General features: G+C 47.8%; 1 protein-coding gene across 3 annotated transcripts in view; it reads left to right on the forward strand.

Moving 5' to 3' along the window:
- The window catches only part of CAMTA1 (calmodulin binding transcription activator 1), a 709,235-nt gene that overhangs the window by 622,177 nt on the left and 59,474 nt on the right, over nucleotides 1-27,584 (forward strand). For all 3 annotated transcript variants that reach the window (XM_079986723.1, XM_079986722.1, XM_079986724.1), the window contains exon 6: nucleotides 14,435-14,588. In XM_079986723.1, coding sequence (XP_079842849.1) covers nucleotides 14,435-14,588 — 154 coding nt within the window. The remainder of the gene's footprint in view (nucleotides 1-14,434; nucleotides 14,589-27,584) is intronic.

Genomic DNA, 27,584 nt, shown 5'->3' on the forward strand with positions numbered 1-27,584 from the left:
AATCACATAAGGAAAGAAAGGAAAGTTTTTTTTTCCCCTCCCCCATCAGTCATTTGCCATACCGAGTCTTGGCGTATCTTCTCATGATTTCTCTTGTTCCTCCGACTCGTCTTGTTTTATCAGAGATCTCTTCTGTTAGCAGTCTTTACTCCCCCTCCTTCCTCGAAATATGTGCATTCCTTCATCCAAATTGTTTCTTTTGAAGTTCTTGCAGCTAGTGGCGCGGATCAGGGACAGCGTCCAGGAGCACCGGAATCCCACAGGAGGGCTTTGTGCCTCGTGCCCCCATCCCCACAAATTCGGGGGTGGTATAGGGCACAGCAGGCAAGGCAATCCCCTCCACCATCCGGGGGGGGTATGGAGGCTAATTACTGCCATCATAGCCTCCAAATTACCTCGTGTGGGTCAGAGAGATGTTATTGTCAGCCATCTTCCGATGCGCCCCCTAGTGGCCCCCCGATGTCTCTGCTTTTTAAGATGCTGTCTTGGTTTGTCATTGCTTTTCTCCCAAGAAGCAGGCATCTTTTAATTTCATGTTTTAATTTCGTTTAATTTCGTGACTGCTTAGGGAATGGTAGGACATCCCTGTTTTCACTGAAGAAATGTTGGAGGGTATGCAATACTGGACTAGATGGAGCAAGGATCTGAGTCAGTATAAGGCAGCTTCTTATGTGTCCTCCCTCTAATGTGCAGGATGGTTCCAGGATGGAATGTGGATCTTGGCTGTAGCAAAATGCAGCTCTTAAGGTGGTGGGTGATACAAATATTCTTTATTTGTGTAGCCAAAGCCATTATGAAAAACAAGATACACAAGACAAAATAAAATGCATTACACAGGTAAGATAATTATTAAAACCAGGCATTCCATCGGATAGGAGCTTGCTCTCCTGAAGAAATTGTCTTATCATCACTACAGACTTTTCTCCTTAAAATTGCCACTCCAAAAGATGAATCCGGATATCTTTTCAGAAGTGTAAAAGGGCCTGTTGCTCAGTAAAAAGTTAATCAAGTACCCAATCCATCTCTCCGCTGAGAGATTTTAAATCTTTGAGCGAGGCTGCTCTTAAGTCCACGCAGATTGCAAGCAAGGAAGTAGTTGGGTACATCTTAAGGCAGATGACCCCACGTGGACAGAGACTCTTCGTACAGAATCAGGCAATAGCGTCCTTCAACTATAGCAGACTGCATAGGTGGTACTTTCAGAGCCGCAAAAGCATTTCTCCATTTGGCGTTTGTAATACTGGTGTCATAGTGATGTCAAGGAGTCCGAATGGGTAGTTTGGCATACCAAGGGGCATATTCAGGCAAACAGGCAGAAGTACAATCAGCACAAAAAATCATGTTTCTGAATACGAAATTTTATGTGGCAAGATGCCATCTCACAATCTGACAAGTTCAAAGTGTCCAAAGAGTGCCCATACATATCAATAACCTGTAGTATTTCCTGATTCCAGGATGGAATTGCTCCGTTTATTAAGACTCAGCATTTTCCTGAAAGCAGAAAATACTAAAATGGGCCCTTATCCCTTTTTTAATTTCAACCAGTAGATGGTGATAATAAGGGTCTTGAAACAAATGGGTGCTGTGCAAACATTTGAGACAGAAGGCAGCTATTTGCAGGGTAGATTCTCCTAATCAATTTTATAATAACAGTGATTATTTTTTAGCTCCCTCAAGAAGTCTGCTTAATGTAATGGAAAGGTTCTGTTGGTGTGAGCACAGGCCCAGTTTTCCCAGCTCCTTTTCTAAACTTTGGTTACCCACAAAAGAAGCTGGTGGCGCTATTTTCTTCCTTCTTTTCTCAATAATTTTCTCTCCTTCTATCTCTCCATTGATGGTTGACTGGAGAACCTTCCCTGCCTAAAGGTCTTGGAGTTGAAATTCTCAGGGCTGAGGTGGCACCCAGGAACTTATGCCTGTCCCTTGCCACCGGCCGCCATCCCCCACAAGCCGCTGCTGCTTCCATGCCAGCAGCTGTCAAATCCACTAGCCTTGGCATGGTTATTTATTCATGCCCTCATGTCCTGGTGGCTCTTGCTCTCTGTTTTATGTTTCTTATTTCAAAACTTAGGGGGGAAGCACTTTGCTTGCTCTGGGGCCTGGGGAGAAAGTTCCTCCTTAATGTGGGAAATAAAATGGGTTGGTGGAACAAACAATGGCTGATTTACTCCCCTAATTTCCACAGCCGAAAGAGAGCCTAGCGCATGCGCCTTCCTGCCGGCGCCTGTGCCAGGAGGTCCACAGCACCATTACAAGCCATTATTACTTTCTGGATAATGTATACATTTTCACTATCACCCAGCCCCTTGCTCCTTCATTTTTCATAAGAAGTGGCACGAGATTAATGACGCAGCTGCAGAAGAAACGCAACGCCACGCCAGCTTGATTTATTGACCACTTAGCATTGATGAAGCTGCAACCACGACTCAAACAGCTGTTGCCATTGCATTTCTCTTTATCAAAGGGAACAGCTTTTTGCATTTTTAACCAGGTCTTGAGCTGGTTTCTGCTTATCGTGCACAACCAAGCTAAAGGGGAAGAGCACAAAAGTGGAGCCAAATATCTTCTTTGTGTCAGGAACTACCAGGTTTAGAAAAACAAAAGTGTGCTTCCTGGCCAGAGTTGAGTCTTGGTAAATGTAAAGGTGCCTCTGAACATAGACTTAATAGCTTAAAATAGCGACAGTGCCTTGGCAAGCGAAAGCAGCTTTGGCTCTGTCACCAACAGCTGATGGGCAGTCAAGCCCAAGCCTTGGGTGCTTTAAGCACCACACAGGGCTCTTTGCAAGACCAGCGTGGGCACTTTGAAGTCTCCAAGTCGGGACGTCAAAGCACCCAGTCACCTGATGCCATTGTGATGCCGGGTGATTGAACGGTGGGTCAAATCTGACCAGCTGGGATCTGATAAGAATCTGACTCACAGCATCAAAAATGTTCCCCACCTCCTCACCCCATATCCTCCCACTCCCAGTGAATAATGCCACTCCTCCCAGGCAGTTCCTGCCAGTAGCAAAGACCAGGTTGCATCAGGCAGAGAGCAGGTTCTTCGACCCACCCTATGGCTCAGCCTGTCCCTTTGCGCCCCAACTCTTGTGCAATGGGAACCTCTTGCTCCCCTTGCCCCTGAGGTGTAACTCCTGGAGGACCAGAGAGTGTGCTGCACAGGAAGCTCAGTGTGACCAAGAGACAGTCGCCAGGCAGACAGGTGCTGACATTTGGGTGCTTCCACCAGCAACTGAAAGCACCCCCTCTTCACCCTGGATTTTCCTGGCCACTAGTAGTACCATCTTCTGGCACCTGTGGTTGTAACAGATGTTTTGTTGATACAGATTTTATTCTTATATTTTGTGTTTTTATTCTCTTGGTCTCTCTTTCAAAGGAATGGCAATATACTTTAATACATATATGGCTGATCTGCAGCCATTTTGCCAGGGGCCACAGAATGCTTGCTCTGCGTCTATGAGTGATCAGTCTCTCAGTGCAATGACAGCAGGTCACACTCTAAAACTCCCTGTCCATTGACACCCGGTGGCTGGTACCTTCTCTGTGCTGTTTCTAAAGGTAAAGGGTAAAGGGACCCCTGACCATTAGGTCAAGTTGTGGCCGACTCTGGGGTTGCGGCGCTCATCTCGCTTTATTGGCCGAGGGAGCCGACATACAGCTTCCGGGTCACATGGCCAGCATGACTAAGCCGCTTCTGGCGAACCAGAGCAGCACACGGAAACGCCGTTTACCTTCCTGCTGGAGCAGTACCTATTTATCTACTTGCACTTTGACGTGCTTTTGAACTGCTAGGTTGGCAGGAGCAGGGACCGAGCAACGGGAGCTCACCCCGTCGTGGGGATTCAAACTGCCGACCTTCTGATCGGCAAGTCCTAGGCTCTGTGGTTTAACCCACAGCACCACCCGCCTCCTTGTGCTGTTTCTAGCACCTGCTAAAAAGTTTTTTATGTTTAGGAAAGACTTCCCAGACATGTAATTTTATTACGTACGCTTGTTTTTAAATTCTGTTGACTTCCTCTGTGCTTTTGGATAATTTAATTATGTATATTTATTTTTTTACAGTTTGTTGATTTGATCCGCATTTTTATGCTCCGTTATGTGAGCAGTTTAGAGGGCCATCTTTTTTGATTAGGCGGGTCGATAAATCCCTTTAAATAAATAGATAAAATTAATCCTTTGTTTTATGCATGGCTCTTAAAGTGCTTTTGGACCTGCCTCGAATCCTCAGCTTGCATTTCCAAAGGGCTCTGGCCTCCAGCTGCTGTTTGTTTGTCCTGCTGTGTCTCATGGACAAATGGCAGGTGTCATTAAATGCAACGTGCAGGAGTTTATTTAAAAATTTCAATGCAAGCAGCATCACCTGGCTGCTAATTATGGGGAGTGGGGTCAACCTTCCCCTCCCCGTTGATGGTCCTAAGGAAAATCTCTTCTCTGAAACTTCAGCACTTGCTTACTTGAGCCGTGTTCTCCCCCTGGGTCAGTGAGAGCATGTGCCCAGACACACTTCCCAAGCATGAGCAGATCGTGTTGAGACACTGCTAGCCACAATGACTAAGCTCTGCCTCCACAGCGATGCTTCTGAATACCAGTTGCTGGAAACCTCAGGAAGAGAGAGGGCTCTTGTGCTCAACGTTCTGCTCCCTGGTTTCTCACAGGCATCTGGTTGGCCGCCATGACAACAGGATGCTGGACTAGATGGGCCATTGGCCTGATCCAGCAAGATATTCTGATGTTCTTGTGTCCCAAGAACTCCTAAGTTACTCCTAAGGTAACTGGGAACAGAGTTGCTGCCTCAGCAGTGAGTACATAACTTTATGACCACTGCTCCATAGCAATTGTTGTTATACTTTTCCATTCACCATATAGATGGGTTTTTGAAGCATTTCTGTATCCTTCTGCTGTGCAGAATTCCACGAAACAGTGGGTATATCCGGAATCACTGTTCACAACGTCTGTTTGCGAACTACTTCGGCAGCGCTGGACGCCACAAACAAAGCTTTACAGCCTGTTTTCACCAGATAAGAATCTGATACATTGCTTCTTTCAGAGCCTTGCATGGTCTTCGAAGACTTTCAGAGACTTATAAGACTTAGGTTTATTTGGTTTTATGTTTTCAAGAGAATCCATTAAGAGTACATATTTTGTGACTTTCAGAGATTCATAAGTTTTCTGTTTGTGTGATTTCCTATATTTCATATTATATAAAGAATGTACAGTGGTACCTTGGGTTACATACGCTTCAGGTTACAGACTCCGCTAATCCAGAAATAGTACTTTCAGGTTAAGAACTTTGTTTCAGGATGAGAACAGAAGTCGTGCTCTGGCAGCGCAGCAGCAGCAGGAAGGCCCCATTAGCTAAAGTGGTGCTTCAGGTTAAGAACAGTTTCAGGTTAAGAACGGACCTCCAGAATGAATTAAGTACTTAACCTGAGGTACCACTTTATATTGATATCGTATCATTGTATTTGGTCATCATGATGCCTTGGATATTGCTCAGTATGACGGTGGCAGGTGTAGGAGCGGGTGAGGGTGGTTGACAAGGGAGCAGAGCTTTAACTGAAAGAGAGGGGTTGACATGCAGTGTTGGAAGTGGCAGAAATCCGAACCGGCAGCTCAATTTTCTGCAGAAGTATTCCGCTCAAGAGTGGGTAGGGAAACTGAACTTACCCAGTGACTCTTGCCTGTCTGAAGCCTCTCTATCTGGGCTGGCATTTAGCAGTCAGAGCTGCTCCCAAGAAGGAGATGTTATATAGCTTGATATTTAACTAACATCCGTAGTGAGTTCTATTTTTAAAAACTGCACTCCGCTCCAGGCCCTCGGCATCAGGTAAATAAAGAGTTCAAAGAGGATGGGGCTTGCTTTGATTGGGCACCGTGGCGCCATTTATGAAGTTTGCCTAGGTCATCAAGGTGGGGTGAGCGAAGGACTCTGCATGATGAGGAAGGCGGGAGGATGCGTTTCAGCGATCATAAAAGCCGATTGGGGTGAGCCGTTCCGCAGCCTCCTTGAAATACCTGCATCCAGGGCAGTATTAATTCACAATAACAGGACAATAAATATGATACATTTCTAATAACTCCCATTATAGTAAAACGAATGGAAGCGAGAAAGGAGATGAGGAGTTCTCTTTGCCTTTGGGAACTTTCACGATTGCTTTTTCTAAACGCTGGGTTAGTGATTGCCTCCCCCCCCCCACGAGCATTGGGTTGATTTGCTCACTTTATGGGTCTGTTAGGAGAGGCAAAATTCCCACCAGATGCCCTTCCAAAGCCCTTCAAAAAAGGGCTGGATGAAAACTACAGAGGATAAAAATCCTTGAAACTGAGGATCGGGAGAGGCAGCACGTCTCTTCCTGAAGCTGTGCCAGCAGCTTCGAGGGTCCAGACTGAAAGGTCCTCTTCTCCTCCAGCTTAAGGTCAACGCTGGACACCCATAGGTGCCACTTCCCTTTCCTCAAGCAAGCTGAATTGCCTGTGGCTGCCATACACCGCCTTCCCCCTCTGGACGCATGGCTAGAGGCTCTGCTGATTGCTGGATCTGCTGTCCTCCTCTACTGATTGAAAGGTCAAGAGGTTGTTTCTCCTCTTTGGATCAAGATTGGGGGGGCGATAATCGCCCTATAACCTTGGGAGGTGGTGGATATTTTTAAGTAGAGGCTAGATGGCCATCTGTCATGGATGCTTTAGCTGAGATTCCTGCATTACAGGAGGCTGGAGTAGATGATCCGCAAGGGGCCCCTTCTGACTCTACAGTTCTAGGATTCTGTGAGTGCATTGCAGGGTGCATTAAATGCCCCACCTGCACCATCACCTCTGGATGCAAGCACACTTGCAGCAGAAGAGGCCTCTACCTCCCCACTCGGATATTTCACATCTAAAGCCTCTGCCTCGAAAGGGGACTGAGCCAGGAGGAGTTCAAACCACCTTCTCACAAGGCATCCCAAAGTGGGCATCTGAGGCCAGTTGCTGGAAGCAGGTGGAGAGTCCTGTTCTGGGGGCCAAGCAAGCTTATAGAGGGGAATCATAGAACCATAGAACTGTCGAGCTAAAAGGGACCTGGAGGGTCATCCAGTCCAACCCCCTGCAGTGCAGGAATCGCAGCTAAAGAATGGAGCCACACAAACTCGGTTTGTGAAGGAGAGTCCACCACCTTCCAAGGAGGTCTCTTCCGCTGGCAAACAGCTCTCACCATCAAAAAGTTCTTTCTAATGCTTCCCGGTCCTCCTGGCCATTCTGCAGGCTGCATCCAATTGACTGGGGCAGGAGTGTTCACAGAGGGCTGGATCAGGCCCCTCTCCTTGTCCTGAATTGAGAGTTGAATCACACCACCCAAATGCACATTGAAGACACCCTCCTTCAGGGCAGGGAGATGAAGTGATTTGTTTTCTAATTGCTTGCCTTCGATGTCCTTTTCCCCCATCTGGGTGGAGAAGCAACCCCAGAGTGTGCTTTGCCTTGATAGCTTCTGTGGGGAAGAAGGCTGAAGCCCTCTCAGTTCCTGCCTGTGCCCCCACTCACTTGCGGCTTTCCCCACCACCCTGCCTCAGTTTTGCCCCCTTGGCAGTTTCCCTGCTGTCCTTGGTCCCAGCCTATAGTTCAGGCCCCCGGTGTGTGTTTAAACCATCTGAAGGACAAGCAATTAATTGCCTGGCGGCATCTTTTTCATTAGTGAAGAAATGCTCGTTAGTGTGGGAGCTGATTTGATGGTCTGCTACCTTCCACCAGCAGCAAAGCGACTCCCTTTTGGCGAGGTCGGGGGGGGGGGGGAGCTGCTTGGTGCAGACACAGACCCCCCCATCCCCCTCCCAAGCCCTGCTCTAGCAACATTAATGAAACATTAGAATTTTAATTACACCATTATCCTATTTATTTTTATAAATAATTCCAGAGCAGTCATTAAAGTTTGTGGAATTTAGGAGCAAATGACTTCAGGGAGAGGAATCAAGTTTTCAATCTCGTTGTTGTCTGTCGTGGGGGTTCTTTCCTGGTTGCCTTGTTGTTCTTAAGATTATTCATTTATCCACCATCCAAGTGGAAGAAGTTTCTTTCTTGGAAAGTTCGCTGCGGCGGGACCAGACTTTCTGTGGTTGCTGCCAGCTCTCTGGCCCCCAGTTCTAGTATACTGAGGTCTGAGGTTGCCAGTCTTCCTGTTCTCTTCTCCCCTGTGGGCTAGGGGTGCTGGGTGGCTGCTCAGACACATCATCATCATCATTTATCATTTATACCCCACCCATCTGGCTGGGTTTCCCCAGCCACTCTGGGCTGCTTCCAACACAATATTGTTGTTGTTGTTTAGTCGTTTAGTCGTGTCCGACTCTTCGTGACCCCATGGACCAGAGCACGCCAGGCCCTCCTGTCTTCCACTGCCCCCCGCAGTTTGGTCAGACTCATGTTTGTAGCTTCGAAGACACTATCCAACCATCTCGTCCTCTGTCGTCCCCTTCTCCTTGTGCCCTCCATCTTTCCCAACATCAGGGTCTTTTCCAGGGAGTCTTCTCTTCTCATGAGGTGGCCAAAGTATTGGAGCCTCAGCTTCACGATCTGTCCTTCCAGTGAGCACTCAGGGCTGATTTCCTTAAGAATGGATCGGTTTGTTCTTCTTGCAGTCCATGGGACTCTCAAGAGTCTCCTCCAGCACCATAATTCAAAGGAATCAATTCTTCGGCGATCTGCCTTCTTTATGGTCCAGCTCTCGCTTCCATACATCACTACTGGGAAAACCATAGCTTTTACTATACGGACCTTTGTTGGCAAGGTGATGTCTCTACTTTTTAAGATGCTGTCTAGGTTTGTCATTGCTTTCCTCCCAAGAAGCAGGCGTCTCTTAATTTCGTGGCTGCTGTCACCATCTGCAGTGATCATGGAGCCCAAGAAAGTAAAATCTCTCACTGCCTCCATTTCTTCTCCTTCTATTTGCCAGGAGGTGATGGGACCAGTGGCCATGATCTTCGTTTTTTTGATGTTGAGCTTCAGACCATATTTTGCGCTCTCCTCTTTCACCCTCAATAAAAGCTTCTTTAATTCCTCCTCACTTTCTGCCATCAAGGTTGTGTCATCTGCATATCTGAGGTTGTTGATATTTCTTCCGGCAATCTTAATTCCGGCTTCGGATTCATCCAGCCCAGCCTTTCGCATGATGAATTCTGCATATAAGTTAAATAAGCAGGGAGACAATATACAGCCTTGTCGTACTCGTTTCCCAATTTTGAACCAATCAGTTGTTCCATATCCAGTTCTAACTGTAGCTTCTTGTCCCACATAGAGATTTCTCAGGAGACAGATGAGGTGATCAGGCACTCCCATTTCTTTAAGAGCTTGCCATAGTTTGCTGTGGTCGACACAGTCAAAGGCTTTTGCATAGTCAATGAAGCAGAAGTAGATGTCTTTCTGGAACTCTCTAGCTTTCTCCATAATCCAGCGCATGTTTGCAATTTGGTCTCTGGTTCCTCTGCCTCTTCTAAATCCAGCTTGCACTTCTGGGAGTTCTCGGTCCACATACTGCTTGAGCCTTCCTTGTAGAATTTTAAGCATAACCTTGCTAGCGTGTGAAATGAGTGAAATTGTGCGGTAGTTGGAGCATTCTTTGGCACTGCCCTTCTTTGGGATTGGGATGTAGACTGATCTTCTCCAATCCTCTGGCCACTGCTGAGTTTTCCAAACTTGCTGGCATATTGAGTGTAGCACCTTAACAGCATCATCTTTTAAAATTTTAAATAGTTCAGCTGGAATACCATCACTTCCACTGGCCTTGTTATTTGCAGTGCTTTCTAAGGCCCATTTAACTTCACTCTCCAGGATGTCTGGCTCAAGGTCAGCAACCCCACTACCTGGGGTGTACGAGACATCCATATCTTTCTGGTATAATTCCTCTGTGTATTCTTGCCACCTCTTCTTGATGTCTTCTGCTTCTGTTAGGTCCTTACCACTTTTGTCCTTTATTATGGTAATCTTTGAACGAAATGTTCCTTTCATATCTCCAATTTTCTTGAACAGATCTCTGGTTCTTCCCATTCTGTTGTTTTCCTCTATTTCTTTGCATTGCTCATTTAAGAAGGCCTTCTTATCTCTCCTTGCTATTTTTTGGAAATCTGCATTCAATTTCCTGTATCTTTCTCTATCTCCCTCACATTTTGCTTGCTTTCTCTCCCCCGCTATTTGTAAGGCCTCGTTGGACAGCCACTTTGCTTTCTTGCATTTCCTTTTCATTGGGATGGTTTTCGTTGCTGCCTCCTGTATAATGTTGCGAGCCTCCATCCATAGTTCTTCAGGCACTCTGTCCAGCAGATCTAAATCCTTAAACCTGTTCCTCACTTCCACTGTGTATTCATAAGGGATTTGATTTAGATTGTATCTTACCGGCCCAGTGGTTTTTCCTACTTTCTTCAGTTTAAGCTTGAATTTTGCTATAAGAAGCTGATGATCTGAGCCACAGTCAGCTCCAGGTCTTGTTTTTGCTGACTGTATCGAGCTTCTCCATCTTTGGCTGCAGAGAATATAATCAATCTGATTTCGATGCTGCCCATCTGGTGATGTCCACGTGTAGAGTCGTCTCTTGTGTTGTTGGAAAAGTGTGTTTGTGATGACCAGCTTGTTCTCTTGACAGAAGTATATTAGCCTTTGCCCTGCTTCATTTTGCTCTCCAAGGCCAAACTTGCCAGTTGTTCCTTTTATCTCTTGGTTCCCTACTTTAGCATTCCAATCTCCTATAATGAGAAGAACATCCTTCTTTGGTGTCACTTCTATAAGGTGTTGTAAGTCTTCATAGAATTGGTCAATTTCAGTTTCTTCCGCACCAGTAGTTGGTGCATAAACTTGGATTACTGTTATGCTAAAAGGTCTGCCTTGGATTCCTATCGAGATCATTCTATCATTTTTGAGATTGCAACCCAGTACTGCTTTCGCAACTCTTTTGTTGACTATGAGGGCCACTCCATTTCTTTTGCGGGTTTCTTGCCCACAGTAGTAGATATGATGGTCATCCGAACTAAATTCGCCCATTCCCGTCCATTTTAGCTCACTGATGCCCAGGATGTCAATATTTATTCTTGCCATCTCATTTTTGACCACATCCAACTTACCCAGGTTCATGGTTCTTACATTCCAGGTTCCTATGCAATATTTTTCTTTACAGCATTGGACTTTCCTTTCGCTTCCAGGCATATCCGCAACTGAACGTCCTTTCGGCTTTAGCCCAGCCGCTTCATCAGCTCTGGATCTACTTGTACTTGTCCTCCGCTCTTCCCCAGTAGCATGTTGGACGCCTTCTGACCTGAGGGGCTCATCTTCCAGCGTCATAACTTTTATATGCCTGTTGTCTTTGTCCATGGAGTTTTCTTGGCAGGGATACTGGAGTGGCTTGCCGGTTCCTCCTCCAGGTGGATCACGTTTGGTCAAAACTCTCCACTATGACCTGTTCATCTTGGGTGCCCTGCTCGGCATAGTTCATAGCTTCTCTGAGTTCTTCAAGCCCCTTCGCCACGGCAAGGCAGTGATCCATGAAGGGGAACACAATATTAAAGTACGGTAATGCATCAAACATTAAAAGCTTCCCTAAACAGGGCTGCCTTCAGATGTAGTCTAAAAGTCTGGTAGTTGTTCTTCTCCTTGACATCTGGTGGGAGGGCGTTCCACAGGGCGGGTGCCACTACCGAGAAGGCCCTCTGCCTGGTTCCCTGTAACTTGGCTTCTCACAGGGAGAGAACCGCCAGAAGGCCCTCAGCGCTGGACCTCAGTGTCCGGGTAGAACGATGGGGGTGGAGTATACTGGTATATACAGGTATACTGGACTGAGGCCATTTAGGGCTTTAAAGGTCAGCACCAACACTTTGAATTGTGCCTGGATTCTGCAACCGGAAAAGCTGAGCACGACCAACCCTGCCTGGAATTTACAAACGGAGCCCATTTGCAGAATTCCTCTTATTTCTCTTCCCATGCACAACTCATCCTGCCATTTCCCCTGTTTTACATAATTCAGAGCCAGAAACTACCTTCCACCTGCCCACCCCACCAGCTTCTGAAATTTCAGTGGCCATTGCCCTTTTCACACCTTCAGGCTTAAAAAAAAACAAAACTTTCCTTTCACTTCACCTTACAAGGGAAGAGCCCGTCAAAATGCCTCTCACGCCATGTTCAGTCACTACCTTTTGAAAATGTCCAGCCACTCTAGAACAGGTTTGTCACATATGAATGAAGTCACCTTGGATACGACGGTAAAACCTGGATTCTTCCTTTGTGCAATCTATATATTTTAAAACAAAGATGAATGAAACTTGGATTGCTATGAATAAGCTGTTTGCCACTTGCCCTCTCTTATATTTAAACATCTTGGGCCCCACCTAGTCTGTGTCAGGCAGGGATCCCCCTAGGGGAAAACATCACCTCTTTCCCACCACCGCACCCATGGGTGCCCTTACAGACTGCCCACCCCCTTGCCTAGAGGTGGGCAGGTAATGACAGTGCATTGGGCCCAGTTGTGGTCCTTACCCCCTTGGTCATGTCCTCTGACCTCTTTCCAGTGCCAGGTGAAAACTTTTTTGTTTTGTTTTACTGAATCCTTGAATCTGCTGCTCTTTATATTGCAGCCTGGTTTTTCATACTGTTGCTTTATGATTTATTTCTTGAGGGAAAGGGGCACAAACTGCCCTGCAAGGATACACAGCCCTTGCAATTGCAGGAAGTCCTGAGCTCAGAGGAAAGGGGTAGACGTCCCTTTCTGGGGCTCCCATTTGCATCCCGGGACCAAACTACTCTCACAGGTGCAATAAATTATTGCCACCTGGCTTGAAGCCAAGCACCACCAGCTGGAGATGCCTTCTGTGGGTCCACTGGTTCCTTGGGGTTCTTTGGGGCAGAAGCCCAAGGAACTTTCCAAACAGGCAGCAAAGTTCTTAAAGTGGAGCCCAAAGCCTGGGATAGAGCCAAGCACAGAGTAAGCCTTGAAGCACCGGATAGGCTTTGTCAGGAGAATCAGGAAGGAGCAGCCTCTGGAATGCACAGGACACCAGGTTCAATTGACAGTGGTTTGGGGATGAGAAAAGGGAACTCAGGGCTGGGGAGCAAATCCATGCCCCATTTGCATTTTAACACGAACCTCCTGCTCCCACTGTTTCCAAACAGATACACCAACCAACACACAACCATCCTTCGGCAACCTCGTTGAATGCTGTGAGGCAGCACAGAAATGCAGATACTCCCCAAAATAGCATAGAAAACTACCGTATGTTAGGGGATGTTCTTGCAAAAGTGCATGTATATTTGCCAAAACGCATGCATGAGGAGAAAGGAGTACAAGACGGTGCATAAGTTTGTGTGCATATGTAAATTTGTGTGTGTGACTTCTTTCCTAAGAATAGTTTGCGAATTAATGCAGAAATGGGGGGAATGGAACTGAAGTGGTTTTGTGATTTAATGTTGTTTGCTTTTGTTGCAAACCTCCTTTTGAGCTTTTATCAACTGGAAGGTATCATCATCTACTTCAGTGGTTTTCAACCAGTGCGCCGTGGCATCCTGGGGGTGCCACGAGCAACACTGGGCTGTGTCCCTCTTTCCTTCCCTCGTTCCTCTGATGCCCTCTCGCATCTCTGCCTCCCATAGGCTTGCACAGCTGTTTGTTACAGCAGCCCTGGCTACAAGCTGCCCAGGTGAATGGTGCCTCTGGGGCTTGCCAGGGGGTTCTGGTTGCCAGGAGCTGAGGCAGACTTGGAGTAAGCAAGCAAGCGAGCAAGGGAGCCCAGCCAGCCAGTCCGCCAGCCCTTGCTGTTGGGAATGGACAGACAAGTCCCTGGCCCCTGTGGGGCAGTGTGAGGAGGCATCTCTCTTTGGGGTGGGGGTGGGCAGCTCAGAGACAGCAGCGGCTGTCCAGAGGACTCCCAGGTAAAAGATAGAGGAGGCTGAGAGGACACTCCACAAGGGAAGGTGTTTGAAAAGGGGTGAGATGCTGCCAGCTCTGCAGGCAAGGGGCAACATAACTGGGCTCCTGAGCCCTGCAGGGGTGCCGCAGAAAAAATGGAGTTGGTCAAGGGAGTCACGGACTCAAAAAGGTTGAAGAACTCTGATCTGCTGTATATTCCGGGAAGCGGTTTGACTGCTCACTCTGTATTCGGACACCTCTTTCGATACTGTGACCAGATTTTGTATGATGGTTCCCAAGACCAAGGAGCAATTCTCATCTATGTTTGAATACCACTGGGCGCCATTTTGAATTAAGATGGTGGACTTTTAGCTTCTTATAACGGCACCAATTTCAACCGCTGGTTTCAAAACTGTGCTGATTGGTTTATTTATTTTGCTTTTATGGGGGGGGGGGCGAGGCCTTAGAATTCCCTGGGGGATGCCAGCTATGATTTTGCTAAGAAATAATGATGCTAATAGGTCTTTTAGAATAAATTGGCGGTGGTGATGACAATGTGTGTTCTCTACCACTCTTCCTGCAGAACCCGGACATTGTGCTGGTCCACTACTTGAATGTACCCGCCATCGAGGACTGTGGAAAGCCCTGTGGCCCCATCCTGTGCTCCATCAACACTGACAAGAAGGAGTGGGCGAAATGGACGAAAGAGGAGCTGATTGGCCAACTGAAGCCAATGTGTGAGTAGGGCCTGATGTGCTTGGGGCCCCAGAAGCAGTAGGGCACTGTGGGGGGTTTTGTTTGGTTGGTTGGTTTTATTTGTTCTTTGGTTGTTTGATTTTTGCTGAGTGCTCCACCTGGGCATGCATAAGGTAGCTGATGCATTCCGCATGCCCTTCAGTCACAAACAATGCACCTCGCAGAATTTGCAGGACGAGGATTATGGGTCATAGAATTGTAGAGTTGGAAGGTACCACAAGGGTCATCTAGTCCAACCCCCTGCAATGCATGAATCTTTTGCCCAGCGTGGGGCTCGAACCCACAACCCTGAGATTAAGAGTCTTCTGCTCTACCAACTGCTGGCTGCCATCCCATTACACACCTGTTTCAATTTCAGCAGTGCAAGGGGTGCAGGAAGGAGATGAGATAGACTCACGGAATTGCAGAGTGGGAAGGGACTGCCAGGGGGGTCACCCAGTCCTGCAATGCAGAATTCACAACTAAAGAATCCCTGGCAGATGGCCATCCAACCTCTGTTTAAAAACCTGCAATGAAGGAGTCAGTCCCAACATCAAACAGCTCTTACTGTCAGAAAGTTCTTCTTAACATTTAGGACTGTCTTACCATTTGGACCCGTTGGCTTGGGTCCTCCCCTCTGCAGCGGCAGACAACAAGCCTGCTCCAACTTCCACGTGACAGCCCATCAGATATTTGAAGATGGCCATCGTGTCACCTCTCAGAGCCACAGAGCCAGATTCCAAGGCCTACTCTTTTTTGCTTGTTGAAGAACGAGCCGCAAACGAAAAGGAAAGCGTGTCTGAGGGCCTCCTTTTTATGCCTCCTGAGAGTCATGGTGATGCAATCAGTGCTTGCCCAAGAAACGCCCTCTCCAAAAAGCAAAAGGCTGTGTACGTTTGCCATTCGTGAGAATCATGAAATGCCTTGCAGACATCAAAACCATTCTGCCATGGATAACAACAGTTGCCTACTGCGTCAGAGCAAAGCCAAGGATGCTTGCAGGGGGCTCCTGAGGAGGCTTCCTCACGTGCAGGACAAAATGCAGGGAGGCAAATGGAGGTGGCCCCACCTGCGCCCACACAGCCAGGGCCTCTGTGCCCCGGGGCCTGGCTCCCTCGCCTGGCCTTCACACAGAGAGATGTGCCTGTTCCATGCAGGTTTGACTTGTTGCCTTGACAAGCATTTCCTTGTTAGGCTCCTGCCTCCTGCTGCCCTCTGCGGGGGCTGCCTTGGCTCCTTCCCCTCCTGTCTGCCCACTGATTGAAGTGCAAAGAGCATTTTGGAGCTGCTCTTCCTCCCGTACAGAGAGTGGCTGCTTTGCTTTAGCCATCCGGCATCTCCACCCCCGTGCAAAAGGCTCAGAAACGGGAGAAACCTCTGCTCTGCCAGCAAGCCGGGCTGAGAATGAGCCAGGTCAGATCCACCGCCCTGGCCAAGACAAAGTTGTCCCCTTCCTTCCTTCTGAGCCTCATTCCCAGGATATTGCAAGTGTTTCCACTCTGGATCCTGCTGAGCCTAGGGCTGTGTTTGCAGAAGGAGTGCCTGGACAGATTGCAAGCAGACTACGGGGGCAGAGCAAAGGGAGCACCATCCATCGGCCAACACCCAGAAAGTGCGGCCACTTCCTTGCTGGGCTGAAAGTGGCAGAGCCCATAATGGGAGAACAGCTGCTTTGTATGCAGAAGGTCTAAGATTCATCAACTCCAAGGCTGGGAGAGAATCCTGCCTGAAACCCTGGAGGGTCACTGCTGGTCAGCGTAGACAGGCTATTTATTTGATTTCTTAACTGCCTTCATGGTATAAGGTCCCGGGTGAGGGTTACGGCAATAGAAAGATGCAGTATTAAAACTGATTAACTTCAAAATCAGAAGGATAGGGTGGGTTCTAAAATATGTATCTCAGGGTAAAGAGGTGCATCTTCAGAATACAGATATCATATACCATCCATGCACAATCTAATTGTGGTTGAGGGGAGCAGTCTGGTGTGTATAACTCAGACCTGGGTGGCCCCATGCTAGTCCAGTATGCCTACCTGAGTATTTGCTGCAACACCATTTTAAGTCAGAAGGGTGGGAAGAGATGGCGGGTTGTAAAGGTAAAGGGACCCCTGACCATTAAGGTCCAGTCATGACCGACTCTGGGGTTGCGGCGCTCATCTCACTTTATTGGCCGAGGGAGCCAGTGCACAGCTTCCGGGTCATGTGGCCAGCATGACTAAGCCGCTTCTGGCAAACCAGAGCAGCGCACGGAAATGCCGTTTACCTTCCCGCCGGAGTGGTACCTATTTATCTACTTGCACTTTGATGTGCTTTCGAACTGCTAGGTTGGCAGGAGCAGGGACCGAGCAACGGGAGCTCACCCTGTCGCGGGGATTCAAACCGCCGACCTTCTGATCGGCAAGCCCTAGGCTCTGTGGTTTAACCCACAGCGCCACCCATGTCCCATGGGGGGTTGTAGTTATCCATAAAAACCCCACCTCCTTTGCCAGAAGATCCATCCACATCGGGACCGTTTGTGGTGCTAGACCACAAAGAAAGGCTGAGGATACTGCTAGTTTGCTGTTCAGTTTGCTGCATTGCAACCATAGCGCCACCTCCCCACAAGGGAACTTGGTCCAGCAAACCAGCTGGGGATGTAGCAGCCTGGGCCGCCATGTCCTCTCTGTGAGCCTTTGGGGTGCAGGGAGCTGCAACTTTGCAAACTCTGGAAGGTGCCAGTAAGGGAGATCAGGAGTACAGCTTACTTTATTTATTTGTTGCATTTCTATCTCTGCTTTTTCCCCAAGGAGCTCGAGGTGGTGTACATCCTCATTTGCTCCTTACAACAACCCTGTGAGGTAGGCTGAGAGGCAGTGACTTGGCCAAAGTGGAGGTTTGAACCCTGGTCTCCCAAGTCCTAGCCTGACACTCTAGCCACTACACCACCCTGGCTCTCACACGTGTGTCTTTTTGTCCTCTCTGATCCCCAACTCAGGCCCCTTCACAGACTCAGTTCTCGCCCAGTGGTGTTGCTTAAGTTCTGCAGTTTCCAGCATTGCCTGTGCGATGGAAAGCGTATTCTGCAGCCATTACACTTGGAAGACTCCCCTCCCCACAATGTACAGAAGCCGAGAGTCTCAAGAAACTGGGTGGGCGGCCCTAGAATCCCCGATTCTGCCTTTTCCTGGCTGCTGCGCACACAACAGCTGGGGCTGCTGCTCCACTCTGCCAGAGTGACAGGCGGCGTCGGCGCAGCCCTGACCTTAAAGAGAGGGGCCAAACTGCCCCCCAGGGCTGGAGATGTGGAGCTGGAAAACTTTTGAGGGCATCTCTGATATCAATCCAAGGCCTGCTGGGCACCTCAGGAGGGGGAAAGTGGCAGCCGGCTTTAAAATCTGCAGTGCGTCAGGAAAAACGACGTGCGGATGACACCAAGCCGGCTGTAAATCTCTTTTATGCCTTGGGAGGGAAGCGCAAAGTTCTGCCCAATTATTCGGCCTGCTTAGGCATCTGCACGTCCCTGTTTATGGATGCGCATCCTGGGAGAGTCTCCCGTGGAAATGCAGCTCGGGTTGGAAAGGGGATGTGTGTGTGTGTGCATTTGCGGGGTGGGAGCTTTAGATTCTGATCAGGCTTCCGGTGAGGCGGGGAGGGGGGAGCGTGGAGCTTGGCTGAGCACATTCCAGGGGCGCCAAGCGCTCTCCTCGCCAGGCAGGCCTGCGATTGGGTTCCAGAGCAGAGCCCTGCTGCTCAGTCCAGGAGCCAAGCCCATTAGCTTCATCACATTTCCACATAAATCACATTCTATCGCAGGCTTCACAGTTTGATTTCCTGATGTTTCCAAATTTCTCTGCCCTGAAGGAGATTAGCCCATGATTGAATCTGAATGTGTTGCCTGCTCCTCCTCCTCCTCTCCTCCAGGAGTCCAGGGCAGGCTTTCGCCAGAGAGGCTTCTTCTTCCTCCTTCTCTCCCCCCCCCCCAATTCACCTGTTGCATAATGCAGCTCAGTCTCCTTCCTCCCACCCCAATTACCTTCATTCTTCCAGGCTTCTGAAGCACAAACTTCTGCAGGTGAGCTTTGATTCCCTGCCCTGCCTCAGAGTCAACCCTCTTTCTTCTGGTTCCTGGACCTGGCTGAGCCTCCACTGCCACCAGCCACTTAATTACGGGGTCCAGATGCTGCCTCCTTGGGGGCAGATTCAAGCAGAATTTATCAGCCCTTCAGAAATGGCTTTTAATTTCAGGCAGTGGAAGGTAACTTCCCTTGGCAAGGAAGGACGCCTGCTGTCCTGGCCGCAGAGGAAGCTCACTGGGTAGGGCAGGGCAGATCATGCAGGTGCTTTGATCTGTTGAAAACGAAGTGGAATTAGCCAGCAGAAGAAGCACAAGATAAGGGAATCTGCCTCTTAACTTCGCTATTTGTATATAGTGCCATCAAATTGGTCAGCACATCACATCAAGGGTAGAGCTCACCTGACCTTGGACTACAACTCCCATGATTCTCCCTGTCCACTGCCCATGCTAGGGCTGCTGGGAGTCTGAGCCCAACAGCAGCATCGGGAGAAGGCTGGTCTAGATTTTGAAACCGGGAGGCAGGGGAAAAGAAACAGGGCGTGTTGATGCGTGTCCATAATCACATGTGCACCCACACATGGATGACAACACATTTCACTACCAGGGAAGGTGTGCCGTTCAGGATCTCGAGCCAAGAGTCACAGTAAGCCACAGGGAAGGAAGGCACGTTCTACGTTATTAGCAAGGGTAGATCAGCCATAGGGTACCAGCTAGCTGCAGCTCTTGGTGAGCAACCCAATCTGCATGTATAGTATTACAAAACAGGAATCGGTTAGCACAGTGGATACAGCTGAAGATGTGCATGCTCTGAAGCTCAGATATGGCCTGAACTGACAGCTCAGTGGACCCGTCATGTGGAAAAGGGAAAGCCAGGAGAAAGGAGAGGGGCAGAGGGCAAAAGAGGTATGGTAGGGAGCAACCGAGCCCTGGAGGCACATGTGGTGGGGAGGCATGAAGAGAGACCATGAGAGACATGATCAGAGAGAGAAAACACCAAGGTGGGCCTATTCCAAGAAGAGCAGGAGGAGTACAAAGTTTCTTTGTAGGCTAGACTTGTGTGGCTACCAAGGGTTGTGTGGCGAGGCAGCCTGGCTCTCCGATCAGAAGGTGGGTCTTGTCATGCACAAACAGCCAGAGGGAAGGCAGTGAGGATGGTAATGGCCAGAAGGAGGCAAGACACTGGAGGTTCCCTTGAGCCTTGCACAGGACAAGTGAACTAGAGGGTTCACGTAGCACTGTGCCAGGCTGTTGCTGTTGGGTGGCACCCAGGGTGTGTGAAGGGTGCCTGGGTCAGGTAGCACTTGAGGTCAGGCAACATATTTGGAAAGGAGGAGCCCACTTCCAGAGAGTTGTAGAGGGAGCTGCAGGGAGGTGCTATCACGAGCTAGAAACAGCGCGAGTCCCTGGCAGTTGGCACCTGTCAGCTACTTCCAAGCACTCGGCCTTCAGCCTGCCGTTGTGCTTAATTGTTTTCCCTCCTGCTCCCCGCTATCCTTGCTCTGAGAGCTCTCCAAGCTGATCTGCAGATGCCCTTGGAGGCATCTGGTAGCTGAAACAAGATTAGCAAAGCAGAACTCCGTGTGCTCCAGCCAGGCCATCTGATCAGCAGCACTGCAAGGCAGCTGAGCCAGTAGAGCTGCGATGGTGGCCTTGACACTGCCACCGTCTTTCCAGTTCTGTAAAGCGAGACCCCAGAGGGTTGCAGGTTCTGCGTCAGTTGTAGCTGTGGTGGGGCCTCTCCCAGGCAGGCAGGAGTCCATATTGGGCGAGGATGCTTGATGGCATGTGTGGAAATAGTCACCTAAACTAAAACGTTAGGCAGATTTGGATGGCTTTGCACTGGCAGAACATTAAAAGAATGCAAGGGAAGGCAGAAGATAAAGGAAAGGCCAGCTGGGTTTTCGCAGCAGGCTACCACAGACCCTGAGATTTAGTCACACTTGCTTTTCTCTGGGTCTCATACCTTGGGTGTTGCTGTCACAATTTTACCGACTTTACAGGTTGTTGTTGTTTTATAATGGAATTGTGAAAATTTAGGGCCTGTGCCCTGAAGGACCTTGCCCTGAGGACCAAATGCCACTGTCACAGCAAATGTGGTGTTTAGTCCTGAGGAGTGCACGGTGTCTGCAGAAGGAATTCCATGCTCCATTCTTAGTTTCCAAAGCCCCAAGCACCAGATTTCCACAGACAAACAGTTGGCCGCTCTGCATCTCTTTTTTTTATTATTATTAATTTTTAAAGAAAATTTTTCTTTTACAAATTATTTAAACACAATCATATTGCATATATAACAGATTTTTGACTTCCCCCCACTCCCCCCGCAATCCTCATACTTTTGTATTTATTCCGCATTTCCTTTATAATTATATTGCCAGTTTATAAATCTTTACAGCTCTTTTCCCTTTTACAATACCCTTTCTCAATCACAAAGTCTCTTTAAATCCAACTAGCGTTGTCTGCTCATCACAAATATTTTCCAGATAAGTCGTAAATTTTCTCCAGTCCTGAATGAACTTGTGGTCTTTCTGATATCTAATTTTCCCTGTCAATTTATCTAGTTCAGCAAAGTCCATCAGTTTCCGCCTCCATTCTTCCAGTGTCGGTAGTTCCTCTTGTTTCCATTTTTGGGCCATTAAAATTCTTGCCACAGTCACTGCATATTGAAAAAGTTTATAGTCACTTCTATTAAGCCTTTTTGTTAGGAATTACAGGAGGAGAAATTAATAGAAGTGGCCGCTCTGCATCTCATACGGTTCTTCTTTAGCACTGCCGTTTTTTCACCCGTCATGGGTGCTTGCATAACATGGATTTGTTGGGAAGGCAAGGAATGGGTTGATGGGAAGAGTCAGAAAGAGAATGCAGAAGGTGCACTAGAGTTGGTTGATGGAAGTGAGATAACAGCAACAAGGATATTTAAGTCCAGGACAATGATATATATATAGCAGTTAATGGAAATTGTGGCAAACTTTTCAATGTGGCCATTTCTGGAGCAGGAATCAGAAGTTCTGAAATAGCATTATTCACCCATCATTTCATTGGTTGGTTGGTTAGTTTAAAGTATTTTTTCCATAAGAATCATCATCAACACATCAACATTTATATAATACATAAAATTTCAAGCTTAAACAGAGCACAATTTGCTATTATTATGAAGGAAAAAATATTGTCCTGCTGAAGACTCAGCATTACTAACTTAATATAACACGATCTGGATCATTCTTAGGGAAATACAAACCGAGGCATTGCATTTGGCCACAACCACTAATTTTTGCTGTATTCAACAAAACTGTTCCATCTTCTCCAAAAGCAGCTTTTGTCCCTTTGCTTCTGTTTCTGAATAACCAGAAATGGAACTCAAGGCAGCTCACAAAAGTTAAAACAAACACAAATAAAACACGGAAAGTCTTGGAGTGGCCACCAGAAAGGTCCTCTCCTGTGTTTCCACCAAACATGCCTGTGAGGGGGGTGAGACTGAGAGCGGGGCCTCCCCAGAAGATCTCAGAGCCTGGGCAGGTTCATATGGGAGAATTAAGTCCTTCAGATAGCCTGGGTATGTAAAGAGCTTTATAGGTCATAAGCAGCACTTCAGATTGTGTCCAGAAACAGACAGGAAGGCAATGGAGCTGTTGTAAGAAGGAATTCATATGCTATCCCCAGCTATAGTCTGGTTGCAGCTCTCTAGGCCAGCTGAAGGTTCCAAGCACTTTTCAAAGGCAGTTCCACATACAGCACATTACAGTATTCCAGATGTGGTGAAGCTAAGGTGTGTGTCACTGGGGCCAGATCAGACAAATGCACTCCTGGCCACCACAGAGACCTGGGCATGCCCAAACTGCCTTCAAGGGGCGTCCCCATCCATTACAGGCTGAGCCCTATTGTTCCACCTTCTGACTGACCAAGAGCACCTCTGTCTTGCCTGGATCAAGTTTCAATTTGTTCACCCTCCTCCAGTCTGTTGCTGATGACAGACGTTGGTTTAGAACCAAGGCAGCTTCCTTGGATTTAGGTAGAAAGGTGAAATAGAGCTAGGTGTCATCAGTATACTGGTGCCACCCAACCCCAAAACTCTGGAAGACCTGTACCAGCGGTTTCATGTAAATGTGAAATAACCTGGAGGACAGGACAGAACCCTGTGGCACCCCACAGGCCAGAGGCCAAGGAATCAGACAGGAGTCCCTCAGCGCCAGCTTCTGGTTTTGTAAAACAGTGCTTTCAGGTCCCATCCCAGCAAGGTGGATCAGACAAATACCATGGTTGATGATTTCAAAAGCCTCTGAGAAGTCCAACTGAACCAACTGGGACACACTCCCCCTGTCCAATTTCTGGCATAAGTCATTCACCAAGGCGACCCCAAGCCATCTCTGTCCCAGAACAGGCCTAAAACCATGTCAAAATGGATCTAGAAAATCCATCTCATCCAGAAACCTCTGGAGGTGCGGTGCCACCACATGCTTCAGTACCTTGCCCAGAAATGGATTATTGGAAGCCAGTGGATAATTATCCAACATGGTGGGATTCCAATACTGTTTTGAAACATCACATTCCCAGCAGATGGTGGGGATCACCTCTCATTTTGGCATTTCCAGCACATGGTGGAGTGATTTTTTATTAATCATTTGTATCTAGACCAGATGGTTCTCTCTATATATTTTTTAAAAAACCTACTACTACTACTGAGTTTTAAAACTCATCATTCTTCTGGGAGCTTTCGATAATGATGATGCTTCATTACACGTATTAGTCGCCTTCTACCAAAGCCTCAAGGAGACTCACAAGAAGATGAAGTTGCTACCCAGGAGGACTCCCCTGCTGAGCGCCTGAGGGCCCCAGTCCTGCCACTCACCACCTGGCCTGACGGGCTCCATAAAGGGCTGCTGCTGCTGCTGCTGCTGCTGCTGGGCAGAGAGGGCTCCGTTTTTGTTTTTTGTTTAATTTGCTGCTATTTTTTACCTGTGTCATTTTAAACTGTGATATTAACGCTGTATTCTTATCTTTAGATTTTGATTTATGTGGAAATTGTTTTCCATTTGGTTGTGTATTTTTTGGATGTGTTTTGTTTGTTGTTTATGATTTTTGTAATTATGTAAATCTTGTCATGTTGTAAGCCGCCTTGAGCATTGTTTTTAACTGTGGAAAGGCAGCATACAAATAAAATGATGGTGATGATTATGATGTTTAAAACAATACAAACCATCAAGCACCACCCTAGTCTAGATGAATTCATGGATGAGAAGGCTCCCAACCACTGATACCATGCTAGCTAAGTGGAACCTCCATGTTCAAAGGCAATGTACAGCTCTGGGTACCCAATGCACAAATGCCATCACTTCCACGCCCTGCTTGTAGGCTTGGAAGAGGCACCTGGCCAGCAGCTGTCAGAAGATGAGACCCAGAATTGGACAGACATGGAGTGGTTCTGCATGAGATTGGATCTTGGAGGTCCTGCATGAAGTATGTGATGTGAGGGGGTGGAAGTTCTCCAGACAGCTGAATGTTGGAAGACTCGGGACAGATAAAAGAAAGTTCTTCATGCCCCAGAGTTAAATGATGGAACCCGTTCCCACAGGAGGCAGTGATGATGGCCAACTTGGATGGCGTTAAAAGAGGATTGGAAAAATTAATGAAGGAGAACAAGGCTGTCAGTGGCTACTGGTCATGGTGACCATGCTCTGCTTCCACTGTGTGGAAGGACATCAAGCCTTCGCATTGTGATTTGGGTATAGATCTGTCCAAGACTCTTGTTTCTTAAGGTTATTGCTTTTTAGGATGCCCCACCACCACCACCTATCAGGCAGAATCTCTTCTGAACCGATCAATAGGGCATTCTACTTACATATGGAGCTAACAGCTTTTTATATGGATGACAAAGTTGTCACAACTGGTTAATAAGAAACCACAGGGAACTAGCTGTACAGGGGAAATGCAGGAAAATCATTCTTGCTGAAGTCAAAACCTTTGACATGCCATGCTCTGTTCTTTCACCTACTCTCCCACCTTCATGCCAACTTTCTTTTTACACACTAAGAGAGAATATAAGAATATAAGAGCTGAACGTGCTCCAGCCTATTACAGGCCCAGATCCTTGCAGACCCCCAGACCCTTACATTCTGCACCCACAACTATCAGAGGCAGTAATGGTTCTGAATACCAGTTCCTGGGAACCACAAGAGGGAAGAGTGCTCTTGTGCTCAGGGCCAGCTTCCCAGAAGAGGCATATGGTTGGCCACTGTTGAGAACAGGATGCTGGACTGGATGGGACCCCTTTGGCCGGATCGTGCAATCTCTTCTTATGTTCTCAATACCATCCATTGGGCCAAGTCCTTCCCCGCCCTCCCCGCAAAAGGATCATCGCCATCTCAGCCCTCAGTGACGTCAAATGTTCAGGGAACTCTCTTGTCACACACGACGTTGTCTGCTCTTTCGCACAGTGTTGTGTTTGACAACTGAATCTCTCTCCGCCTTCCACGTTGCACTTCCCCGCATCAAAAGCCGAGCTCGCACCTCCAGCAAATGCTGCTCCGTGTCAGTCATCCGTAATCACTGTGTTCTTGTTTTCTCCTAATTATTCAAAGCACAGACCTGAAACAGCCAACGGAATTCTTAAGTCTGTAATCTTGGTGATTATAGAATATTTAAAGGGTGGGGGTTGACCACTAACAGCAAAAGCTTTCATTTATGTATCAAAGCAAGCAGAGCCTCATCATTGCCTGATCAAGGAGCTCCACCGTGTGGCTGGCTGTAAGAACAAATCTTTTTTTCCCCCCTATAAAATTGGGGCTGGAGGAGTAGGGGTTGTTTTCACACTGCACTGCTTTAGCACAGCTTCACCCAGTGAGCATTCATTCTCTCTTGATTTGTTTGTGTGGAAGTGAGACGATGTTGCAAGGATTATCCCCCATTTTCCTGTCCCTTTCCTTATCACATTCATGTCGAGCGGACGGGGGAGCGGATCTGTTGCTCAAAGTCTCCCACTTGACCACTGCCTGAATTTGCTAATAGGCAATTGAATCCTATCCTGAAAATAATGGCTGTCTGCAAGTGCCCCGAGCCTACCAAATCAGGATTTATTATCTGCACAGGGCATTCAAGGCTTGAAAACTGTTCCGGCTTCAGTTTCTTTCTAATCGCCGTGGAACCCTGGCATGGGCCATAATGCTCATTCATATTACAAATGCCTCTTTCTTTATCTCCCTCCCTCCCTCTGGGTCTTCTGTATTGGCAGCACTCGGGTATTTGTAAAATAGCAGGGATAGGGATGCCTAGCAAACAGCTGTCAGAGATCAAGCCGCCACAGGCAGATCTTCCCGGTCAGGTCACGCATTCAGCAACATGCCCTGAGGTGTTGCAAAATCCAGGAATGTGCCAGTGTTTGTGAACTGTCGTTTAGAGAAAAGGTGAGTAAGAAATTGCGTGATATTTATTTGTTGATGTTGTTGTTTATTTCATATAATTTATACACCGGCTTGATTGGAAAAAGAAACAGACAACAACCTCAAATCAATTTACAAAAAGACAAAACAAGAAAATCAAGAAGGAAAAATCACAACCATACTTTAAAACATGCAAATATTAAAATACTAAAATGTATTAAAATGACCTCAACTTTCTAAGTATCTGGGTAAAGGTAAAGGTAAAGGGACCCCTGACCGTTAGGTCCAGTCGTGGCCGACTCTGGAGTTGCGGTGCTCATCTCGCTTTATTGGCCAAGGGAGCCGGCATACAGCTCATGTCATGTGGTCATGTCAGCTGGTCATGTGGCCAGCATGACTAAGCTGCTTCTGGCAAACCAGAGCAGCGCACGGAAACGCCATTTACCTTCCTGCCGGAGCAGTACCTATTTATCTACTTGCACTTTGACATACATTCGAACCGCTAGGTTGGGAGGAGCAGGGACCGAGCAACGGGAGCTCACCCCATCTTGGGGATTCGAACCGCCCAACCTTCTGATCGGCAAGCACTAGGCTCTGTGGTTAACCCACAGTGCCACCCGTGTCCCCAAGTATCTAGGTAGGCTTGTCTAAACAAGAATATTTTCTAGCAGGCACTGGAAGAGTATAGTGAAGGCAAATGCTTGCTCTCAATAGGCAGGGAATTCCAAAGTTCAGGTGCTGCCACACTCAATAATCAAGTTCTTACAAATGCGGAATGGGTATTATGTGGCACCTGGAATGGTGCCAATTCCTCTCTCCTTCTTCCCGTTGAGACATCTGGTTGGCCACTGTGAGAACAAGAAGCTGGAGGAAGAGGAGGCAGAGATGGGCGCCCTGTGGTCGGATCCTGATCCAGCTGCTGCTGCTGCTGCTACTGCTGCTGCTTCAGGACATTTCTTATTCTTAGGTGTGATGCTGATGCTGGGAATCAAAAGCAACCAGCAGCTAATAACACTTGATTTTTCGAAAACCGTTTGTTTATCCCCCCCCCCAATTTATATGCCACCTTTCTGCCCACTTTGAAACAGAGGGAAAGTGCTCCTTGCTGAGACGTTTGCTTTATAATATGCTCTTTTAATTCGAGAGCCCACTCAAAGAACCATTTTGTGATGGGGCAGCCTATAAATAACAGGCAAACCGGCCATTAGGCAGGCAGGCAGGCAGGGGTGGCCTCTCTCATTTCAGAGATGCTTTGCAGGCTGAGCCTGCCTTTCCAGCCTGGAAGCAGGGAGAGGTGTCCCAGGTGTGCCACAGCCAAGCCGGTACTTTGCTTTTGCTGATGTCGAGCTTGTGGGTTTGTGGGAAGCCATAAAGGGGCCTTGCAATGGGCACCAGAGGAGGAGGAGGAGAGAGGAATTAATGGCTCCTGCCGCAGGAGTCATAAATGAGCCGCGTGGCAGCCGCTCAGCACTTCGCCAGTTTGTGTACCTGGTATAGAGATTCAGGAGAGAGCACCAAACTAGGAGGGGAGCTTCTGCACACACACACACAAAATCCCGTTTGCCAGCCCAGGAG

Source organism: Podarcis cretensis (assembly GCF_951804945.1).
Source record: "Podarcis cretensis genome assembly, chromosome: 8".
NCBI lineage: Eukaryota > Metazoa > Chordata > Lepidosauria > Squamata > Lacertidae > Podarcis > Podarcis cretensis.